The 15159-nt window shown below is 36.8% G+C and overlaps 1 protein-coding gene and 1 pseudogene across 1 annotated transcript in view; one reads left to right on the forward strand and one right to left on the reverse strand.

Annotated features, from left to right (window-relative positions):
* Window positions 1-15159, reverse strand: part of WDR7 (WD repeat domain 7) — a 357963-nt gene that overhangs the window by 138839 nt on the left and 203965 nt on the right. The window contains exon 21 of the mRNA XM_047086392.1: window positions 13135-13356. Within this exon, the coding sequence (XP_046942348.1) occupies window positions 13135-13356 (222 nt within the window). The remainder of the gene's footprint in view (window positions 1-13134; window positions 13357-15159) is intronic.
* On the forward strand, window positions 7933-8156 carry LOC124517127 (small nuclear ribonucleoprotein G-like; annotated as a pseudogene).

Below are 15159 nucleotides of genomic sequence, written 5' to 3' on the forward strand. Positions count from 1 at the left end.
TGAGGGACCTAGGTGCCCCATTTTTCACTTTTTTAGACAAACTAACAAATAGATCCCAAAATTTTTGTCAAACCACAAATGACTTAGGACAGACAAAATAAGTTAACAACAGAAGAACTCAAAGGGAGAAACTATCTGATTTCAGTACTTACTCTAAAGCTAAAGCCATCAAGACAATGTGGTAGGAGTGAATAAACAGGGATTAATGACAAGAGGACAGAGGATCTAGAAACAGACCCAGACATCTAAGATCAACTGATTTTCAAAAAAGGCAATTTAATGGCAGCAAAAAAGAAAAATGCTTTCAACAGATGTTGCTCGAACAAGTGAATTTCTGTACCTATATTTCATATCATACTTGAAAATTACATACACCTAAATGCAAAAGCTAAAGCTCCCAGAAAAAAACACGGGGGAAGATTTTTTGAGACTCTGAGGTAGGCAAGTATTTCTTAGAATACAAAAAGCATGAACTATAAAATAACCGATAAACTGTACTTCATTGAAATCAGAGAACTGTGTTATTTGAAACACATTGTCAAGGTAACCAAGAAGCAATCCACAAAATAGGAGGCGATTACTCTTCCCACAGGTGGAAAGGTTTCTCTGGAATAAGTGAAGAGTAGACTCACGGGATAGTACACCCAACTGTTTTCGAAAGCTTAAACCAATTACACTCCACAGCAAGTATAATAAACATTCTATTTGCTCCAAATCCTCATCACAATTTGATAGTCACACTGCAAGCTTTCAGTTTGGTAGATGAGAAATGATAGTTCATTTTGCTTTTAATTTGCAGTTACCTGATTACAAGACACAGTATCTTTTCATAGGTTTCTTAGCCACTCTTATTCCCTCTCTGTGAAGTGCTTTTTCAATCTTTATGCATTTTTCTTCTCTGCATTTGTTTTTCCGTTTTTTCTTTTTCCCAAACATAAATGTGTTTAAGAATCTTTTGTCAGTTACCTGTGCTATAAAGACCTTTCCCTCTGTGGCTTTACTTTTCAGTTTTTTAAAGATATTTCTGACTATAGAAGTTTGTAATTTTAATGTAGTTCAATTATTCATCTTTTTTATTGTTTGGTTAGCCTTTCTGTTACCTGTTTACAGAATATTTCTCATTCCAAGGTCATGTTTTCCCATATCATCTCTTTAAAGTATTATGCTTCTGGTATTCATATTTAAGTCTTTAAATCCATATAGTTTTTTGTGGGTTTTGTTTTGTTAGGGGGGTTAGCTACAATGGCATTAGGTATCCCATTTTATTCTTCTCCCTGTGGTAACTATACCAGTTATCAAAAATTCTATCCTTTATTTCACTGATCTATAATTCTAGATCTGTACAGAATCAAATTCCTATGTCTGTTTAGAAGCATTTCTGTGCTGTCTATTCTGTTCTATAGAGAAGTCTGTTGGTCTGTTTTGCACCAAAATAAGACTATATTAATTACTATAAATTTATAATAACTTTTGATATAAGGTAAAGAAAATCTCTCTTTGTTCTTTAGAAGTGTCATGGCTTTTATTAACTCACTGCTCTGTCCCATAAACTTGAGAATCAGCTTGTCAAGTTTAATAATGAAAACAACAAAGATCATGGGGGTGTTTTGTTTGGAATGGCACTGAATTTATAAAAATTGACATTCTAATTATATGGAGTACTCCACGCCATAAAGTGTCTATCTCCCTATTTATTTAGGTCTTTAAAAAATGCTTTTTGATAAAATTAAAAAAAAAATTTTTTTGTGTAAAAATCTTGCATATTCTTTAAGTTTATATCTGAGTATTTTATATTTTCACAGTACTTCAAAGGTTGGCTTTTTAAATAATTATATACTTCAAAGGATTACAAATAAGGATTAAGAGAGTTGATATTTGCAAAATGCCTAAAACAGTGACAGGAATATATTACATGTTTATTAAATAAAACAAAATAAGTCAAATATTCTATTATCTCTGGTAAGTTAATTTTAGGATAATTTTGACTAGTTATTAAAACCATGATGTTCCTGGGTGGCTCAGTTGGTTGAGCATCCAATTTTTGATTTTGGCTCAAGTCACGATCTCACAGTTCATGGGATTTCGCTAACAGCATGGAGTCTGTTTGGAATTTTCTCTCTCTCTCTCTCAAAATAAATAAACTTAAAAAAAAAAAGGAATGATGTTGAGATTTTTTATTATATTTCTGTGAGATTCACGTATGAATTTGGGAATAACTAAGACACTGACCACATGGAATCATCCATCAAAGAACTACATGCCTTTTTATTTACTCAAATTTTATTTCCCTCAGTAAAATATTATAATTTCCTCCATATTTCTTAAATTTATTCTAGCTACAGGACTTCCTATGGATGTCATAATCATTGAGGTTTTAATATTTATTTTAAAATATAAAAATCTATCATTTTAATTACACGACTATCCATTCAGTATAAAAATTATTTTATTTTATTATTATTTTTTTAATGTTTATTTATTTTTGAGAGAGAGACAGAGTGTGAGCAGGGGAGGGGCAGAGAGAGAGGGAGACACAGAATCTGAAACAGGCTGCTGAGCTGTCAGCACGGAACCCGATGCAGGGCTTGAACTCACAAACTGTGAGATCAAGACCTGAGCCAAAGTTTGACGCTTTAAAAACTGCAGTCAGATGCGTTTTAACGGTTGACTGAGCCACCCAGGTGCCCCTAAAATAATTATTTTAAACAAGTATTTCTAGTAAATTTGTCTTATCCTCTAAGTCTTTTGATTATTGGGTAAGTTGGGTATTTTTTGGCATCTACATTCTTTCTATAGTAAAATGCTGACAATGTGTTTGTTTTTAAACTGGGTTGTCCAGGTTTTTTCCTCCTGGTTTTTAGGGTCTTGCTGAGTTGAAGGGTCTTTCAAAAAATCATCATTTTCTACATTTTCTATTTTGTTCACCAGTAGATAGAAAAGCTCCTGATTCTTGAGTGTCTTGCTGATTAGCCATGTGGGTACCCTTGAGTGATATTATCTACCTTTGGTTTTAAGAGCCTTAATACCATGTCTACCATGAAAAAGCTAGCATAAGGGGGGCAGCATAGAAGCTGGAAGGCTTGGCATTAACCGGGTGAGAAATGAAGGTAGCCAACCAGAGTGATAACAGTAAAGGTGGTAAGAAGTAGCTGAATTTTTTTATGTATCTTGAAGGCAGAGTCAGTAAGATGTCCTGATGGATCTGATGTTTGTCTATCTGTTTTGTAGAGTCTAGCCTTATCTTTGACAGTTTCTCTTTGTAGACACAGTGTGATGCCAAACTTCAACTTCTAAAGCACACAAAAATCAGTGCTTACTGTCCTTTAAGTAGCGTTGAGAGCCCAGGCAGCCACCAACCACCTCTAAGGGGCCCCAGGGCTCTGCAGAACAGAATTTGAAAACCCAAGGTTTAAGGAAGGAACTTTACATTTGTTGATTTCATACAAGCATCCAGGTCCTCTAGTGGCCTGGGTGGCATTAAGAAGTTCACCAGCATTTGCTGTACGATCACGGAAGACAGAGGTAGAGTAATAACACATAGACCTGGGCATCTGACCATTGCACAGAGTCCTAGAAATGAGGTTTTCTAAGGACATGGCAGGCAATCTACAAACAAGTTCACAAAACGTGTCCGTTCACTTCTTACTGGAAGTCTTTTTAGGAGACCTACCAAAAGTTTTGCAGCTTTTGTGTATGTGTATTTTTAAAGTAATCTCTACGGCTCTACGCCCAATGTGGGACTCAAGCTCATGACCCTGAGATCAAGAGTCACGTGCTCTACTGAGCCAGCCAGTTGCCCCAAGTTCTGCGGCTTTTGAAGGGATTAGACTAGCTGTTCTCTATTGTCCCTTTTGGATATAAAATTGTTTGAACTTACAGAATTAAATATATTAACTATGGTGACACTGGAGCACACATAGATGAAGACACACAAATAAGAAGAAACCATTCTACAGTGCTATCAGAAGACTTCAGATCAACGTTATTTAAAAACTAGAAATAGGAATGTCCTTTGCAAAAAGAAAAAAAAAAGGGGGGTTGCTACTGGCACTACAATGCTAAGAATTGTCACTGAATCACCTACTCAGGCAGCTCAGTGACAAGAAATAAAGGAAATTAAAAATTGAAATCAAAATTGAAAACTGAATTAAGGATATTAATATATACGTTAGATAGATAGGAGAGTCTTATGCCAATGTCGCATCACATTCTAGACCAAAACACTGTTATAATGCCTCCATACTCTACTGTAAGGATATAGATCTCAACCTACTACAGATGTTACGTACAGCTACTGAAATACATTCAACATAACACATGTCCACAGAGCTCGATATATGTAGAGAATTAATTTTAAAGAAACGACTATAGCCTGATAAGTTGATATGAGGTACCCATAAGGAAGATGACAGAAAAATACTTTAAAGATGCCCGGCTTCAAACACAGGGCATAACTGTGGACTACTGGAGCCTATAGAAACAGACAGAAAAATTGGTATAGAGCAATCAAAACAAGATAGCCACGATCACATGGCAGCAATAAACACTAGCACTCTACAGTATTAAATAATAATACAGTAATAATTTCATAGAACTCTGTGATTTTTATAGAAGTGGTCTTGGAAATAACCTTGTCCAACTTACTTGTTCTATGGAAAAGGAATCTAAAACAAAGTAATAAATTAACAAAAAACCAACTGCAAATTGAAGTTATTTTTGGACAACAGGGATGGGATTACATCAGCAAACAGGGTCTATAATGCAAGTGTCAGGTCTCAGTTAAAAATGATAAAGCTGTTATACAAGATAAATTATTTACAAGTAAAAACAAAGGAGTAGTGAAAATTTCCATTTGATCTGAGCTTAGTTTGTTGATGTGGTTAAAATCGGAAACAAAGTCATAAACATATAGAAATTTATCCCATTATAAATAAATTACAAGCATACACAGTGTTTTATTTAAACATTTATATATAATAATGTAGCCATAGAAAAGTATCTTTTCATATAAATCCTCTAGGAACTAATGGGCTTTACCACAAATAGAATCAGCATGTGTTGCAGAAAAGAATTTCCTCGGCTTTGGGGGTAAAATACATCTGGGTTCAAATCCCTTACAAGACAGATAATTCAAAGGAAGTTATTTTTTTGTAACAGTTCTCTCATATAGAAAATGTTGACACTAATACCTATCTTATAAGGGTCATTATTTTTAAAATTTATGTATTTATTTTTGAGAGAGAAAGAGAGAGCATGCGAGCAGACAAGGGGAGACCGGGGGGGGGGGGGGTGGGGGCAGAGAGAGAGAGAGTGAGAGAGAAGGAGGAAGACAGAAAATCCTAAGCAGGCTCCCCACAGAGCCCGACACAGCTCGAGCTCATGACCTCAAGATCATGACCTGAGCGGAAATCTAGAGTCAGACACTTAACCAACTGAGCCACTCAGGTGTCCCTATCTCATAAGGTTCTTAAGACAACTTTTTAGGGTAGTAATATACACTCTAAATGTCCTAGCAAACAGCTCTTAAAAGGAGCTGTTTCCTTTCCTTAGTCTTCTATGAACATCTCTAGTAACATTAAAATACTAACGTTCAGCTAACACTTAAGTGCCAGGCACTTACCAAGTGCTTTACGTATACTAATTTACCTAATTCTCACAGTAACTTTGTGAGGTAGGTACTATTACTATCCCCATTTTTCAAGTTAAAGAAACTGGGCCACAAAGCACTTAAGGCCACACAGCTACTGAGTGGTAATGTCAAGATTTAACCCTGAGCAATCCAGAACAATAAAATCCCAATAAAAAAGCTGAGCTGCCTAAAGAATTAGGTCTGAGAGTGATATAAATGTCATTTATTCACTTAGATTAGTTCCCATTATCTCTTCCATTTTAAATGTAACAAAAAATTAGAGTACATACTGTGCATTAAGGTAGTTTAAGGATTGGAACTACCATAGAACACTCAATTTAAAGTAACTAAAGGATTCCACAGTCTACTGGATGCCTCTACTCTGACTACACATGAAAATTACCTGTGAAGTTTTAAAAATCACATAGATACCCAAACCCCACGCCTGATTTTTCTGAATAAGAATGCCAGGGAAAGGCTCATTTGAAAACATTCCAGATTTTAGTACATAGCCAGAGTGAAGAATTACTTTTCTTCTCTTTTTTTAAAAAATGTTTTATTTATTTTCCAGAGAGAAAGAGAGAGAGTACAAGCAGGGGAGGGGCAGAGGGAGAGGGAGACACAGAATCTGAAGCAGGTTCCAGGCTCTGAGCTGTCAGCACAGAGCCTGCCGCAGGCCTGAACCCACAAACCATGAGATCATGACCTGAGCCGAAGTCGGTTGCTTAACCAACTGAGCCATCCAGGCGCCTTCTAAACACGGAAGGTGTATAGCAATGCAAGACAGATGGCATCTGGAACCAGGATGATTTTCTTTCCTCTTCTTTTTTTATTTACTTATTTTGACAGAGGGAGGGGGAGAGAGGGGAAGGGGGAAGAGACATGAAAGAGAGAGAGAGAGAATATGAGTGGGAGAGGAGCAGAGAGCCAGTATCCCAAGCAGGCTCCACACTTGCAGCGCAGAGCCCAACGCGGGGCTCGAACCCATGAACTACAGATCATGACCTGAGCTGAAACCAAGGGTCGGACACTTAACCAACGGGGCCACCCAGGTGCCCCCAAAGGGTGATTTTCAAAGGTAAAATTACAAATGAGAAGTGGTGGTAAAGAGGATGAAACGCTGAGTCAGTGCAATGAGAAGAATGAGTGAATGAGGTGGCCTGCGGAGTAGGACTACAGGAAAGCAGAATTATCGCCAAGTGCCAGTAAGTCAGGGTTAGAAACACGAGGGAAAGAAACACAAAGGAAGTCTCCATGGCTACAGCCCTGCTCAGGGGCTGTCATCATACCATCTAATGACTTGTTTGCATACAGTGAAAATATCCATTTTTGTTATGTTTATCTTTTAAATGGCATGATGTCTTCCTCATCCTTGTGGCTACTTTCATTCGTAACTTGCAAGTACCACGAGTTTCGTTATTAATTGCAAGTCCATGACTTTGTCCTAATCTTGCTGATAAAACATTTGAAATTTGACTTAACTTTCTTACCTTAAAATTTATGAAATAAATCCATTATAGAATCAACCTCAACCAATATCAACATATTCATTAAATAGACATTCTGGAGAAAAATCGTCAACAGTAGTAAATGACAACAAAATAAAATCAAACGGTACATAGTACCAGAAAATAAAAACTCTACATAAAAGTTTCATAATATTAAAATATTCCTGAGGTAGTGTCTAACTGAGGCTGCCTTCCATTTGGTGGTGTGATAGCTGATCTAATCAATATGATTATAACTCTGTTGTTTTAAAAATTATAATAACAGATAAGCAATTTTTTCCAACAAACTCTTAAGAGTTCTTATCCATTTTTATTTTAATGACTTTCTTTTGAGAATTGAATGAAACTGTGGGTCCTTTTCCCAGAACAGACACAAAAATGCACACGAACACTGTGTTTTCCACATGTAACATCTGTGAGGTCATAAAAAACCTTGACCCGCTAAAGAACCTGGCATTCGGCATTACAGTATTGCTAAAGACCCACTGTGGGGAAAAATACTCATTTTCTCTAATCAAAATATTTCACACTATAGATGCAAGGCATTTCATAAGTATGGCGATGTGGATTTTGTATATGTTTATATCTCCAGGGAAGCAGCACATCCCCAAAGGATGAGTCAAGAGTTGTTCATATTTACAGGTGACCTGTTACTTGCTGACCTCCCCTTCTTATTTATAGCCACATTTCTGAATCTTACTTGCTTATAACACAAGACACCTGTGTGAAATGGTGAAAATATACTGATTTAGGAATTTCGTTTGGAAGCATCTTTGAGCTTGCCGAGTAGACACCATGAGCAAAGCTCACCCTCCCGAGTTGAAATATTTATGGGCAAGAAATTATCATTGAAACTAACTGGTGGCAGACATGTCCATGGAATATGGCAGGGGTTTGATCCCTCTATGATAGATCAATTGTGATAGATCAATGTGTGGAGATGGCAACAGAACAATATTGGAATGGTGGTAATTCGAGGAAATAGTATCCTCATGTTAGAAGTCTTGGAAGGAGTATAAACAACGGGTGTGTTCCTGGAAGAAATCGACTGCTTCCACGTGCCCCGTCTCCCTAGCACCTATTTCACTACAATATAAAAATCAGGTCGTGCGTTTTCATGTTGAACTTTTTTGTTAAATAAACATTTTTTAATAGTCAAAAAAGAAAATATACTGATTTAAAGTTGCAAGATAGGTGTTCAGACTTAGCAGGATCTTAAAGCATTTAACCTATGCCCTTAATTTATTGTCTACACAAAGAAAAGTTAATCCAATTTCACAAAACTTTGGTGAGTCCTGGGCAAAGGTTCAGTTTCCTCCTCTATTTAGTGATAACAGTAATAGTACCCATTTGGAAGGATTATAAAGTTAAATAAGTTATTATATGTAAAGTACACAGCACAGAGTAAATGCTCAATAATCAGCTATTGAGAATGTGCTTCATATCATGCTAGGTGTTGGACAAAACAGCTGTCTTGCAGGGTGATAAGCAATATGTAAGCTGTTGAAGTAGAAAGCGTGTTCAATGGTAGCCCCTCTTTCCGTTTCTGTTGATAGAAAGAGGGAACTAGGGCACACATAAGTTAGTAACATGCCGAGTGGAAGCCCGGAGAGGCTATCCATCCCCTCACCTCTACAAGTGAAGAACTCACTCTGCCCCCAAGCTCTTGGGGTCAGTGGCTGACAAGTGTTGGTCGAGTCCCTCTGTAGGATTTGCGCTGACATGAAGAGAGCTGCCGCATCCAAGGTCACACCCCTCCCTAGGGCACTGTGGATCCAGTGACTGAAGGACACAGGGATATGAAGGCCAAGCCCTTTGCCCCAATTCAAGGACAGTTTGAAGGGCCATCCTGGTCCCAGAGTTCCCTGGGATGAGCTGAAGCTTCCTAAGCAACTGAAATGCAATTCAACATCTCGCTCTGCCCAATCCTGTTTTTTTTCACTCCCTAAAAGTATTGATCACGAGAATACTCCTGCACACAAATCTGTCTCAGAGTCTGCTGCCTAGGGAAATGACTTATGCCACTTGCCCAAAGTCAAAAAGCTAATGAGAGATCAAAATGGGATTTACTACAGACGTGCCAGCATAATTCCACAATTATAAAATGAGCAAGAAGAGACGTGACCAAATGAAAGAATGAACCAAAGACCTACAGGCAACATTATAAATACTACCCTAAAATGTCCTAATAATGTCTTTGTGGATCAAAATAAAAATGAAGAATGATCTCTCTTTGAGTTAGCTTTTTGGAATGAGACAGTATCCATCCCTACATGAAATGGAAAAGGAGAAGGTGATGAAGGTGAATTTCCTGGGATGCTATTTCACTTCAGAAGGAGAGATTAACTGGACCAAAAGGGGCTTTAACGACAGAATAGTCCTGCCCTTTATTTTAAACAAGAGGAAACTGCAACCCAGATCAAGGGCACGAGGAAAGAGTGGCCTAGTCTAGGCTTCTTAATTTCCAGAGTCCTTCAGCTTTGTCTTCAATATGCAATTTGGACACTTTATGTGAAGTGTAACTCCCACAAATGATTCAGGTATATTCAAATATAAGTATGAAATGCATTATAAAACTAAGCATGACTTTTGAATTTGGTGTCAGTGTCATTCTTCCCTCCTATCAATGCGGATAATTGGGATAATGATAAGTTTTCACAGAACAGAATGGCTTTTCAAGGAAGGTTAGAATTCACTATCTATACCTCTAGGTGCATTAGCAATTAAAGTTCATCAAATATTGTATCTTAATGGCCTTATCTCAAAATGAGGATAATAATGATTATCTCATTCAATAGGTTGCCATGAGGACTAAATATTTAATGGTTGCAATGCATTCTAAATGTCACATAAACAAATAACATAGCAATACATATAGCAACTTCCAGCAGGTTAACATTACAACAGGTTATTATTATATATAACTGATCCAAAAAGAGCCCAAGAAAGACACAAGAACATTTAGACATCTGACTGTTTCCAATCATGGGAGCAAGATTTAAACTGATATTTTATAATTATTAAAATAGGGCAGCCATAATAAGTGAGGAAAATATCAAGGATATTTTACACATTTTAAACTGGTTCTAATAGGTACCTTTTCATTTATATATATATTTCTTGCTGGCTAGAAAGCTCTCAGAATCTGTACTATTTCAATAAAATAATCAATAGTATTATTTGCTAAGAAGCATTATCTTTTGCTCTTCCCACACCTAGTCCTTTATTCAAAATGCTCGAGGAATGAACTTGACTCTAAAACACTTAAATAGTTTCAATGTTTGGGGGAATTTTATTTATCTTGCTTCGGAAAGTCGAGGTGGCATCACGCAAAAGTCCCTCCACGTAGCACATCCCAAGGTTTCCATCCTGTCAGAAATAGGCTTTGGGACCCCATGACACGTCATTCACCTCCTTGTCTCCCAACAAACCCAAAGAGCAGAACACAGAGACCCTACTCTTCTTTTATCAATTACCAAGGCTTCTTTGAAAAATCTCTATTTCTATTCTACCACAGCTTTTTAAATTCCTGCTTTTCTCCTAACCTACTTCCTCTTTTTCTAGTTATAGTAGACACAATTTGCAAGTGAAATTATTACAGTTAAGAGAAAATACAGAAGCAATATCAGAATTTTGCATAAAGATAAATCGTGATTTGAAAGGGGATAACAGTATTAGTCTGGATAAGTGAGATAATATGATGTAGACTAATCTGCCCAGCAACCAGCCAACAGCTTGGGTGGAATTAGTCAGCAACTCATTAATTTATGATGTTCCTACATTTATGTACAGATACTGCTAGTGAGCTATGTGAAAATTCCTGAGAGCCAGCATTTGTGTTCATTTTCCTTGCAGGAAAATACAAAATAAGAAAGAATATGGTTAAGATATTGTACAAAACATGCTGAACTAAATCAATAGTCTTCATAATAAGTAACCCCTTGAAATGAAAGCATCATAAGACTTTTCAAGGAATAGATTTAAAAGCACAAATAGTTTTAAGATAGAGTTAGTTTAAAGGATTGATTTTTAGATGCTAAATATGCAAATGAACATGTTCCTTAAAACTGTGAGGGAGAAATTTTCTCTCTTTAAGGAAAAGAATCAAGGATGCAGGATTTCTGATTTTTCAAGGAAAGTCTGTCATGTATTTTTTTTTAATTGAATATCAAATAGTTATGGTAAATATTCAATTGAATATATTGAATATATTTACAAGAACAGTATTTCATTTTTCAATGTCCATATTCACAATAGTCTCTAAATTACATCTTTTGCAAATGTTTAAACTTATTATTGAAAAGTTTTAGCTGTTAACATAGAACCGTACGAGCAACCAGACATTTCTTGACCCTCGCGAGAGAGATGGTGAGCAAAAGTTTGAAAAGCAGGCAACTAAATCAGGCCAAAGTTTCGTTAACCTCTAATATAGTCTAATGCCAAGATTCTAAGAAACTATATACACAAATCCTAGGGTGTCTGGAGTGACATAGAGAAGTGAGCCTAACTCTAGGGCCTTTTGTAGAGTGGGAGATTTGAGCAGGGAACGTGCAGAACTTGGGAAAAGATAAAGCTACTAGGGGTGAGAGGGAGGGGCCCGCAGCCGGCAGGCCTTGGCAGGAGAGGGAGAGCCGGTGTGCACAGACGGCAAATGCAAAGCGCATGGGTCTTCGGGTCACGAGACATTTGAGTTCAACCTTAGATTTTACCACATTTTGGCTGAGCGACTTTGAAGATGGCTTGATTTCTTTTGTAAAGTTCAAATGAGGGGAGAGAAAACTATTTAAGTTAAAAAGTAACAGCACGTGTTAGCCAGGTCAGTGGTTAAGCCCTTTGCATCTAGGAGCCATTAAACAGTAGCACTTTGCGTAATTGTCAACAGCACAAGCTCTGGACCCAACAAACAGATTGTGCTGGAACAAAAACTGCCATTTCCTAGAGGTGTGATCTCAGCCAGGGTGAGTAAACCCCTCTGTGCCCAATTAGCCTTATGTGTAAAACAGAGATAACTGAAGTACCCACTTTATAGGGTTATTATGAAGATTAAGTGAGTTAATGTACGTAAAAGAGCTTAAAATCATGTGCAAAGAATTAGTTGCTTTATTACTGTTGGTGGTGGAACTGTTATCATTAATCTCTGATGCTCAATGTCAAACAGAGATCAGGAGGTTACCAACCACTAGTAAGTATTTGTTGTACCAGGAATCTAGAAAAAAAGGAGGGGGGTGGCATGCGGAGACAGGCAGCTAAATCTACAGGAGGGTTTTAATTATAAAAGCTACTAATATGGCTCCATGATTTCACAGCAAAAGTATGTGACAATGATCCAGTGAAGTTTTCTGCTGTCATACCTAACAAAGTAACATAGCTCTTTCTCCCTTGCTTAAAAGCCAAAACCCCCCAAAACACACTGCAATTTGTTCTATAAAGAATACCTTGTGATATATTCAGTAGGATTATATTTGGTCCTTACGATAACACGATTTGTTAGAAATTATTTTGCAATATGGTAGGTAAGGACCCTACCTAAAGGAGTTCCAACACTGGAGTACCAAAAGACATTACAAAATATCCTTACTTGTTATTAACATACACAGAACACAAGTTAGCAGGAGGACACAGGCCCTTTGAGCTCTGAATGTAACTAATCCAGCCCCACTCCTGACTTTTCAAACCACATTCAGGACTTGTTGCATAGTTTTACAGAAATTGTTTTAGAAATTAGAAGTCGGGACTAAAATCTTGACCAAAATGTGAGAACACAAAGATCAGAAATGTGCTTTTTAAGAAAAGCATTTTTAAGACCATGTTTTAATTTTTTTTTTTTTAAAGTTTGGTAACTATAACCAAAGGGTAATGTGCCAAACAGATCATAGTGCTTTCTAACTTCATGTCAGCATTCTGTTTGGGCTAAAACCCGGGATGTATTCTGAGGTTCTGTTAACAAATAATGTGTACTGAAAGCAACAGATCAGCGTTAGGAATTTTAAAACTTACAAGTGTGTCTGGCCAGTGAGTAGTTGGATCCACCACTAGTCAAGCCAAATCCCTCAGGAATCTGGCTAGAGCTTCGCGGTCTGGTCAACAATTTGGGAGGTTCAATTTCAGCACCAAATTCAGCTCCTATGACTCCTAGTAAAACAATAGCAGTAGCTTGCTTCCGTCTTTCCTCATAAGATGTGGAAATCTTTTTCATTTGTGGGATACTTGATAAGCAACCTGAAAACCCAAACAGAAGTTAAAACACTATCAATACACAAAGACATATAATTAAAAAAAAAAATTCAAGATTACTCTTCCAAGAAAGAACAGTCTTTTTATAAATGGCACTGAGATGTCCGGTTATCCACATGCTAAAGAATGAATCTGGGCTTCCATTTCTCTCTATACAAAAAAAATCAATTAAAAAAAATCAACTCAAAATAGGTTCACAGTACTAAATATAAGAGTTAAAATAAGAGAACTTGAAGAAGAATATAGATATACCTTTACGATCTGGGGGTAGGCAATGCTTTCTTAGATATGATACCAAAAGCACAAGTAATTTTTTTTTTAATTTTTTTCTTTTTATTTATTATTTTTTTTTTAATTTTTTTTTTCAACGTTTATTTATTTTTGGGACAGAGAGAGACAGAGCATGAACGGGGGAGGGGCAGAGAGAGAGGGAGACACAGAATCAGAAACAGGCTCCAGGCTCTGAGCCATCAGCCCAGAGCCCGACGCGGGGCTCGAACTCACGGAGCGCGAGATCGTGACCTGGCTGAAGTCGGACGCTCAACCGACTGCGCCACCCAGGCGCCCCAGCACAAGTAATTTTAAAAACTTCTTTAATTGGACTTCACCAGTATTACAAACCTTTGCACTTAAGAAGACAAAATCAACTGACTAAAAAGACAACACACAGACTGAGAGAAAACACTGTCAATCAGATATCTATAAAGGATTTTATCTAGAATATATGAGAAACTCTTACATCTCAATAATAAAAAAGTACAACTTTTAAAATGGGTACACAATTGGAATAGATATTTCTCCAAAGATATATAAAGGGCCAGGATGCATATCAAAGAAGCTTAACATCACTGGTCATTAGGAAAATGCAAGTCAAAACCACGAGGAGATATCACTTCACATCCACTAGAAGGGCTGTGATAAAAAGGATTATAAAATGTGCTGTCAAGTATGGACGGAAAATGAGTATGCACTGCAGGTGGAAATGTAAAAAGGTTCGACTACTTTAGAAAATAGTTTGGCAGTTACTTGTCCAGTTTGGCTTTCTATTTCCTCTTGAGTCATTTCTGATAGCTTGTGGTTTTAAAGGAATTATCTATCTAAGTTTTTAAATTTATTAAAGTTATTTACAGTACTATCATGAAAATATTTCAGTTATATCATTGCTATGGATCCATTTAAATATTATTTGTGCCTTCTCTAATATTACTTTTCATGCCTTTCTTGATCAGTATTGCTAGAAATTTATATTTTATCAGACTTTCAAAAAATATTTGTTTTGATCTTATTATTTCGTTTCTTTCTATTTCACCAACTTCTGTTGTTATTTTTACTATTTCTCCTACGGTATGTTTTCTCTGTGTTCTCTTTGTTTCTAGGTTCTTTTTTAAGTAAACTCTATGCCCAACATGGGGCTTGAACTCACAACCCCAAGATCAAGAGTGGCATGCTCTACCAACTGAGCCAGCCAGGAGCCCTTCTTTTGTTTCTAGGTTCTTAGGGTAAACACAACTCACTTATTTCCACAATCTTTTATTACAGTTAACAATGCCAGTCACAGAGTTAATATCTATTCTTCTTCTCCTTTAATAACAACTTTGATTTGAACTGAGTAGTAACCTACTCACATCCTTTCAGGGTCCTTTCAAGAACTGACAAAGCCATAGCCTCACTCCTGGCTTTAAGCTGTACTCATGATATATTTTAAGTCCTCTTTAGCTCACAGGAGCCAAAAGCCCGCTTCTGGGAAGTAGCTAAGGGTATTAGCCCAGATCACTTCTATTTTATTAC

The sequence above is a fragment of the Lynx rufus genome, unplaced genomic scaffold, assembly GCF_022079265.1.
Source record: "Lynx rufus isolate CCGP_SWC_20201006 ecotype Redwood Valley unplaced genomic scaffold, mLynRuf1.p SCAF_20, whole genome shotgun sequence".
Classification (NCBI taxonomy): Eukaryota; Metazoa; Chordata; class Mammalia; order Carnivora; family Felidae; genus Lynx; species Lynx rufus.